The sequence below is a fragment of the Chrysemys picta genome, chromosome 1, assembly GCF_011386835.1.
Source record: "Chrysemys picta bellii isolate R12L10 chromosome 1, ASM1138683v2, whole genome shotgun sequence".
Lineage (NCBI taxonomy): Eukaryota > Metazoa > Chordata > Testudines > Emydidae > Chrysemys > Chrysemys picta.
Window position 1 is genome coordinate 60999549 of NC_088791.1, and position 9387 is coordinate 61008935.

At 50.5% G+C, this 9387-nt stretch overlaps 1 protein-coding gene across 1 annotated transcript; it reads right to left on the reverse strand.

Annotated features, from left to right (window-relative positions):
• Positions 1-251: 251 nt before the first annotated feature.
• Positions 252-7903, reverse strand: LOC135973692 (uncharacterized). Its single transcript, XM_065558021.1, has one exon. The coding sequence runs from the start codon at positions 6579-6581 to the stop codon at positions 1329-1331; it is 5253 nt and encodes a 1750-aa protein (XP_065414093.1). The 5' UTR covers positions 6582-7903; the 3' UTR covers positions 252-1328.
• Between the last annotated feature and the right edge of the window lie 1484 nt (positions 7904-9387).

Genomic DNA, 9387 nt, shown 5'->3' on the forward strand with positions numbered 1-9387 from the left:
GGGCAAGCGAAAGGATCTGAGTCCCCGCTCCCACTTCCTTTACCCAGAGGCCTCCCTGCCCTTGAGGGCTCCCCTTCCACTCTCCTGTCTGGCTGAGTCCTCGTAACCCCAACAAAGCTGGGCCCAGGATTCCTGGGGGGCTCGACCCCCAACCCTGCTGTGGTCACCTAGGACAGGGGCTAGGGTGTCCCCACTCCGGGGTACTCTCTTTACACTGGGCACCTCCCTGACCCACTGATTATTCCATACAATTTAAAGCAAATACAAGTTGTTTAATTAACAATTAATCTAAAGAAAAGAACAAGGAAAAATGGGAAAGGTTAAAGGAAAACACATCACCCTGCTCTGTGGCAGGGAACATCACAACCAGTGTCTCTGGAATGTCAGGGCAGGTCACAGTCTGCTTCTTGTAGGTCCCAGGCCTCCTTCTCAGGCCTAGGCCGTGCTGCAGAGACGCTGCGGGTTGGACACTTGCAATGGTGGTGGCCACACACCTCCGGCCTTCTTCCCAGCGTCAGCCCCCCGTAGGGTTAAGGTCCCCCTCCCGGTCTGGCCTGCAAGGGCCCTTGTCTGGGGGTGTCTTTCTGTGCTGGGCCCTTTGCCCAGGTTCCCCCTTGGCTGGCCCCACTTGCTCACCACACCTGGCTCTGTGGCTGCAGCTCTGCTCCCAGCACAGGATCTGCTCTCCCCGGGCTGCGTCTCTGGCTCTGTGGCTGCAGCTCTGCTCCCAGCACAGGATCTGCTCTCCCTGGGCTGCGTCTCTGGCTCTGTGGCTGCACCTCTGCTCCCAGCACAGGATCTGCTCTCCCTGGGCTGCGTCTCTGGCTCTGGATCTGGCACGGTTCTGCTCTCCAGCTCAGCTTGGGCCCCTGCTCTCTCCTTAGCTCGGCCCCACTCAGTCTGACTCAGGCCATTCCAGTTCACACGGAGGACGGGACCCCCTCTGGCCTCCTGACTCCCTGATTAGCCTGCCCACCCTGTCAATCAGGCTGATCTGGAGCATTGGCCTCTCCCCATGGTTCCTGGGGACTGTCAGTCTCAGGCTCCTGATTTGCCCTCGACCCTTCCCCTTTTAGTGCTGGGAGCTAGCCAACCAAAACACCCCCACTGAATGTTAGTAAGGGGGCAACAGTCCCCTTACATTCCCCCTTGCTAAAATACTGCCACATCCACAATATTCACACCGGTACATCCGGGCCCCATGGTAACAACATAACCCATGTCATTGTATATCAACAACCCATTAACAATTATTAAAAGAACATTTAACATATTTAACATTCCACATCTACTTCTTAATACCATACATAACAATATTCATTAAAACACTACATAGAACCAATAACATAATTATCTCTAAGTCTAACAGGAAGTACACCCTTATTAGCCCTCTGGGACCTTCTTAAGACTGGTGGTTCGTTACCCATATTTCCTATTTCCCTATCCTCGGGTAATACTGGGTCAGTTTGAAGGATCTGGCCATTCTCGTTAGGGTTTGGGTTTGCCCCACTCGGTCCCTCTCTATATTCGGTTTGTGGGACTAGAACCATTTCCCAATTGGTTTCAGCCTCCTCGGGGTGTACTGATCTACGCCTCCTATGGTCCCTGTCTGGACTAAGAGTGCAATGTTTCAACTGGTCCCTATGTACTACTCTCTCAGGACCTCCTCGTTCAGGCCGGATGGTGTAAACTGGTAGCTCAGGATTGTTGTGAGCGACTACAATGTGGGGATTTGACTCCCATTTGTCCTGTATTTTATTACGCCCCCGGTGTCTATGGTTACGAACTAGTACACGGTCACCAGGCCTGATGAGAGCCCCACTGGACTTGCGATCATAAGTCCTTTTCCTACTCCGGGCTGTGTCTTTAGTTGTATTGAGAGCAACGTCACAGGCTATCTTCAGCCTGTCATGGTGACCTTTGACCCAGTCATCCAAATTGGTCACCTCATCCTCCTCAGGGCCCTCTCTGTCCAGAATATCCAATGGCAACCTGGGATCCCTCCCAAACATGAGATAAAAAGGAGCGTAACCTGTCGACGAATGGACATGGCTGTTATAGGCCAACACCAGCTCAGGAAGATGTTCCTGCCAGGCTCGCTTCTTTTCTGGCGGGAGCGTTCTTAGCATGTCATGCATTGTCCGGTTAAATCTCTCGCACTGAGCATTTCCTTGCGGGTGATAGGGTGTTGTTCGGCTTTTGGCTATGCCATACAATTTACACAATTCAGATATCACCTCTGATTCAAAATTCCTCCCCTGATCCGAGTGTAACCGTGCCGGACAACCATAGTACACAAACCAGTGTTTTATGAGGGCTTCCGCCGTTGTCCGCGCTGTCTGGTTTCTAGTTGGAACTGCAACAGTGAATCGGGTGAACATGTCCGTGAGAACCAGTATGTTCTCATACCCCTCTGAAGATCTCTCTAGCCGTGTGTAATCCATCGCTAGGACCTCCATTGGGGCAGTCACATTAGTACAGGTCAAAGGGGCTCGGTTGGGAGGAAACACATCCTTGGCTAAGGCACACCGTTTGCACTGACGGATCCACACTTGCACGTCGCTACCCATCGTGGGCCAGTAATAGTTTCTCCTCATTACCTCCAGAGTGCTCCTGTCTCCAAAATGCCCCCCATGATCATGCCTGGCTTCATAAACTTGACGGCGGAGTGACACAGGCACCACTAACTGCCACACTTCTTCACCATCTCGGGGATGATATGTTACCCGGAACAGCACTCCACGATGTAATCTAAGTCTTTCCCACTGTCTGGCTAGCTTCTTAGACTCGGGGTATCTGGCCCCAAATCTCCGGTCTGGCCTCGTTTGGCTCATGACTGCCACTAAGACAGGTCCAACATCACCTTCTCGTTGCAGAGTTTGAATCTCCTCCCATGAGTACCCCGAGATTATTGCGCTCTCTCCTCTTACCAGGTTTTGTACTGCATCCTTTACCGTCACTTCGTCCTCGGGCTTTGGATTCTCTAGCCACAAACACGTACGCACAACATCTGCAGGAATGACTAGGAAGTCTTTCTCCAGATCCTCGCCCTCTTCTGACTCCTCCTCCAGAGGCAATCTAGACAGGGTGTCAGCATTGATGTTCTGCCTTCCAGGTTTATACTGTACTTCAAAAGTGAACTCAGCGAGTTGGGCCACCCAGCGGTGTTCAATTGCACCTAAGTTAGCCGTTGCCAGGTATCGGAGTGGATTGTGGTCTGAGATTACCGTGAATTTAGAGTACACTAAATAATCCTTAAATTTTTCAGTGATAGCCCACTTCAAGGCCAACAGTTCTAGTTTAAAAGCACTGTAGTTTTTGTCATTTCTTTCTGACCTCCTCAGCCCTCGGCTCGCATATGCGATCACACGCTCGGCCCCCTCTTGCTTCTGGCTGAGCACCGCACCTAGGCCGTGCAGGCTCCCGTCTGTTGTCACTATAAATGGCAGGCTAAAGTCAGGATATGCAAGCACAGGTGGTGACATCAGCCGATGTCTTAATTTGTCAAAAGCTGTCTGACAGGCATCATCCCACACAAAACATTGATCCCTTCCCTTCCTTTGGGCAGGCTGGCCCACTAGTCCATATAGTGGTGCAGCAATGTGTGCAAACTTTGGAACAAATCGTCTGTAATAGCTCATGAAACCTAGAGCCTGCCGCACTTGCTTGGCATTCTTGGGGACCGGCCAATTTTCCAGCGCCCTGGTCTTCTCTTCATCTACCTGGATTCCATCCTTTGAAATCACATGACCCAAGAATTTGACTTTTTCACGTAGGAGGCAGCACTTACTTGGCTTCAGCTTCAATCCATGTTCCTTCAATCGTGTGAAAACCAAGTCCAATTTTTCCATATGACTCTCAAAATCCTTGGAAAACACAATAACATCGTCCAGGTATATCAGCAAAGTGTCTAAGATATAGTCTCCTAACACCCCCTCCATTAGTCTCTGGAACGTAGCAGGTGCATTACACAAGCCGAATGGCATACGTGTCCATTCAAACAGCCCAAACGGAGTCGTCACTGCTGTCTTTTCCCGGTCTCGTTCTTCCACTGCAACCTGGAAATAACCAGAAGTTAAATCGAGGGTTGAAAACACTCTTGCACTTCCTAATGCATCCAGTGACTCTTCCACCCGGGGTAGCGGGTAGGCATCCTTGTGCGTTACCTCATTCAGTTTCCTGTAGTCACAGCAAAATCGCACCCCACCATCTTTTTTTATTACAATCACTGCGGGTGATGCCCACGGACTGTGGCTTTCTTTAAGGACACCTTGAGTCACTAGGTCCAGAATGTGTTTTTTTACCTCCTGGAACACTCGTGGTGAGATCCGCCGGTGTCTCTGTTTTATCGGGACAGCATCTCCAGTGGCTATTTGGTGTGTCACTGTGGTGGTGTAACCAAAGTCCCGCTCATCCCTGGAAAAGACCTCTTGATGTTTCTCCAGTAGCGCCCGCAAACGGCCAACCTGTGTAGGGGTTAGCTGTTGGAGGTCCACTTGGACTGGAATGGGTAGCTCTCCATCAGGTGCCGCTTGCGATGTGGTAACCTGTGTGCCTTTTTTTACTTCTATCACCCGCAGCTCATCCCCATTTTCTTCCAAGGCCACCCCCAATGGGGGCACCACTCCTTCAGGACGGTGTACCTCTGCCACTCTGGTTCGGGGGTACAATTTTATGGCCTTCTTACTTGAGTTTAACAGCCTGACTGGCACTTTTCCTTTGCTGGCATTAGCAAGTACATTTGCAACCAGGAGCCCATTAGGGAGACTGGCCCCAGGTGTTGGCTCGACAAGCACTCTGTATCCGTCAAAGTCGCTTGGCACCCGGCAGCGCCCATCAATAATCTTCTCACTCCAGGGAGGTATAACCACCTTCTGTCTCCCTGCCACCTTAACATAGCCAATTTGTCCCGTTGGACCCGGGAAACGTCCATGTCTCTCCACTTGGGCTAGTACCCGCTTCAGTGTAGCGTCCTTCCTAGGCTGCCCGTGACGGTTCATCTCCAGGGTTCCTTCTCCTACCAACAGTAATTCTTTCAGCTCTCTTATAATATTCATCCCGAGAATTCCCGGTACTCTGTTCTCCATTAAAGTCTTTCCTGAAGCTGTGTCCTTTAGGATAAAAATGCATTTCCCAGGGATTGTTCGACCCATGTACCCTACATCAGCTTCAAGACACCCCACCACAGGGATGGCAAGTCCATTAGCTGCCGTTAGCTGTACAAATCGGGTATTATGCATGGTCAGATCTCTCTCTTTTAAGTAGTTTCGGAAATATGATTCAGAAATAGTGGTGACTTCTGAGCCAGTGTCTATCAAACAGCGGGTTCTCACCCCTGCTATGGTTATATCCACTGTCAAGCAGTCCCCGAAAGCTCGGCCACAGAAGTCGTTGAATACACTAACATCATCAGGGTCCTTTTCCTTGCTGCTGACACACTGCCCTTTTCCTAGGGACAGCCGTAGAAACCCTTCAGTCCCCACTTGGCCTTCTGATGGTTGGCTGCTTGCTCCCGGTGCCTTTTGAATTTCAGGCGCCTGGGACTCCAGTCTCCTTCTCAGTGTACAATCTCGGCTAGTATGTCCTGGCCTTTCGCAAGTATAACAAATGTATCTTCCCAGCTCGTCCTTCAGTGGAGATCTTCGGGATCCTGGGGCCCTTGGATATCTTGGCATATTAGTGGGAGGTTTTCCTTTCATCACCTCAGTCATCACTTTCAGCATCTCCCCCTGCTGGACCGCCAGTTTTTGGACAGCTTCACTTAAGCTTTCCAATGTTAGCTGTGTTTGGGGCAGGGCCTTTTCCCCAGCAGCTGCATTCACAAGGCCGCCACTTCGTGTACGGGGGTTAGTCTTTGCTGTCTCTGCCACAGGAACTTCCTCTTCTTCTGACCACATAATAGCAGCCTGCATGAGTTCATGGAACTTCTTACTGGGCTCTTCCTTAAACCTCCTTTTCATTTCACGGCGGAGGGAATCATCCTGGAGCCCCAGCACTAACTGCTCTTTCAGAACCGTATCTGGGTCTGGAACTCGCTGAGGGTCTCGCCGCTCCACTCTGCTCATTTTCTCCTGGAGGTCATATGCATATGCCCGGATAGTTTCACCGGGCTCCTGCTTTCTCTCAAAGAACTCCTTTAGTCGGGTTCCAATAGGTACCTTGTCCCCATACACTTCTAGGAGGAGTTCAAATATCTTTTCCACATTTTTTTTGTCTGCCACTGCCATGAACTTTACTGTGGCCTTGGCCTGGCCCTTGAGGTGCTCCTCTATGAAGTCCACATGATCTTCTTCAGGTACTCTTAGCACACGCAGAGCCGCCTTCACAGACTTGACCCACTCCTCTACTGTAATGTCTCCTGGTCTAGTCGGGAAGCCACCAAACTCCGTGACCTTCCGCTCCCGTGGGACATAAATAGTAGGGGGTTTCTTAGCTTCTGCTGTCTGTTGCTCTATTACTGCCTTGGCCAGCGATAAGGCTTCTCTCTGTTCAGTTCTAGCTTGCTGTAATGCCTCCGCTTGGTCTGATAATCTGCGCTGAAGTTCAGCAAACTGGGTTCGTAGTTCTTCAATTCCAGCCATGGTAGGGTGCTCAACTAGGCCCGGACCATGCTACTAGAACTTAACCAGAAAACCAATGGGATGGACCCTGTGGATAGGATCCTGTTCGTGACGCCAATTATGTAAGCGGGGGAATGGTCCCGCTATTGTGGGGAAATTTCCTGACTTCTGCACTACCCCGGTGAGGTGGGCAAGCGAAAGGATCTGAGTCCCCGCTCCCACTTCCTTTACCCAGAGGCCTCCCTGCCCTTGAGGGCTCCCCTTCCACTCTCCTGTCTGGCTGAGTCCTCGTAACCCCAACAAGGCTGGGCCCAGGATTCCTGGGGGGCTCGACCCCCAACCCTGCTGTGGTCACCTAGGACAGGGGCTAGGGTGTCCCCACTCCGGGGTACTCTCTTTACACTGGGCACCTCCCTGACCCACTGATTATTCCATACAATTTAAAGCAAATACAAGTTGTTTAATTAACAATTAATCTAAAGAAAAGAACAAGGAAAAATGGGAAAGGTTAAAGGAAAACACATCACCCTGCTCTGTGGCAGGGAACATCACAACCAGTGTCTCTGGAATGTCAGGGCAGGTCACAGTCTGCTTCTTGTAGGTCCCAGGCCTCCTTCTCAGGCCTAGGCCGTGCTGCAGAGACGCTGCGGGTTGGACACTTGCAATGGTGGTGGCCACACACCTCCGGGCTTTGAGTGTTGGGACCCTTCTTCCCAGCGTCAGCCCCCCGTAGGGTTAAGGTCCCCCTCCCGGTCTGGCCTGCAAGGGCCCTTGTCTGGGGGTGTCTTTCTGTGCTGGGCCCTTTGCCCAGGTTCCCCCTTGGCTGGCCCCACTTGCTCACCACACCTGGCTCTGTGGCTGCAGCTCTGCTCCCAGCACAGGATCTGCTCTCCCCGGGCTGCGTCTCTGGCTCTGTGGCTGCAGCTCTGCTCCCAGCACAGGATCTGCTCTCCCTGGGCTGCGTCTCTGGCTCTGTGGCTGCACCTCTGCTCCCAGCACAGGATCTGCTCTCCCTGGGCTGCGTCTCTGGCTCTGGATCTGGCACGGTTCTGCTCTCCAGCTCAGCTTGGGCCCCTGCTCTCTCCTTAGCTCGGCCCCACTCAGTCTGACTCAGGCCATTCCAGTTCACACGGAGGACGGGACCCCCTCTGGCCTCCTGACTCCCTGATTAGCCTGCCCACCCTGTCAATCAGGCTGATCTGGAGCATTGGCCTCTCCCCATGGTTCCTGGGGACTGTCAGTCTCAGGCTCCTGATTTGCCCTCGACCCTTCCCCTTTTAGTGCTGGGAGCTAGCCAACCAAAACACCCCCACTGAATGTTAGTAAGGGGGCAACAGTCCCCTTACACATACAATGAAGGACCCAAATAGATTAATACCAAACTCCTTTATTTGGGAAGTGTTTTGAGCAAAGTTTAAAGATTCAAAATCAAACATATGTATCCACAAAGATCAGCCTTTCCTTGCAGAAATTCATAAGAAACCACTTTCTTTGGATGTGCAAGTTGTTTATTTAGACTCTTGAAGATTATCTACAGGTAGCCCTTAATTAGTTTTCAAGTGGAAACTTGGAACTATACAGCAAAGGCATTCAGTTTCTTTTTTTTTTCTTTTAATTCTTCATCTTTAAAAAAACAAAACAAAACAAAAAAAACAACCTAATCACATGATTTTAAAAAAGCACAGACTTGTGCCACTAAAATCTTCACAGAAAATAACTGCTGTTTTTTTGGAGAAGCAATAGTTGATTAATCATTTCTTTTTTAGACTATATTGCAGCCGAACTCCTGATAGAGTGGATTGATTCATTTATAGCAACACATTTTAAAAGTACTTGATAACAACTAGGATGTCTCTCTAAGGAATTGTATGAGCTTGAAAGAAAGAAAGAAAGAAAGAAAGAAAGAAAGAAAGAAAGAAAGAAAGAAAGAAAGAAAGACGCAGTGTCCAGAAATGAAGTGCAATTAAAATTTTCCTTTAGAAAAATCATCCCTAGCTATTTCAGCTCCCTCCCTCCACTTCTGCAGAGTGCAAACAGCATCAGTAGGTCAGAATCAGACCCAGGCCTTTAAATAAATAAATTAATTAATGGAGATATCCCATCTTCTAGAACTGGAAGGGACCTTCAAAGGTCATTGAGTCCAGCCCCCTGCTGTCACTAGCAGGACCAAGTACTGATTTTGCCCCAGATCCCCAAGTGGCCCCCTCAAGGATTGAACTCACAATGCTGGGTTTAGCAGGCCAATGCTCAAACCACTGAGCTATCCCTCCCTCTGGTGGAGAATGCAGGCTTCTTTGTGCCCAGAGAAGTTGCCCAGTCTCTCCCCAACCCCAATATCCCTAAGCCCAGGTTTCCTGGTTCGGGTTCCCTCGTGTGTGCCAATCACATGCCTGCCCAGTCTGTATTGAAGCAGACCCAGAAGCTGCTGGTGCTACTCACTTGGGGTTGCAGCTGCGCTAAGCACAGCCTGCACAACTCAGCCACTTGTCTCCCTGCTGTTCTGTGCCAGCTATATGGCTCTCAACACTCAATTGAAGGTGACAAATAAGCAGACCAGCAGCAGGGCCTAAGTGAGGGAAGATATCCGTGTCTTAAGGGCCTAACTAGCTCCTACTACTTCAGTTGACTGCCTGTTTTCCTCAAGTGGGTTCAGGGAAGCAGCAGGAAACAGGAAGCTCCCTGAGAAGCTGGTGTTAATCAGTCCAGGCTCCTGGGGGTGCTAGAGAGGTACATAAGAGGCTCTTCCTCTTCTCTCTCCCTGCAGGTCCTGCTGCTTTCTATTATTCCCTCTCACCTTTTCTCTTGCCTGCCTGTTATGTCTCTTGTG

Coding starts and splice junctions, on each gene's coding strand:
- LOC135973692 (XM_065558021.1), bottom strand. CDS start 6,581: ATGGCTGGAATTGAAGAACTACGAACCCAGTTTGCTGAACTTCAGCGC.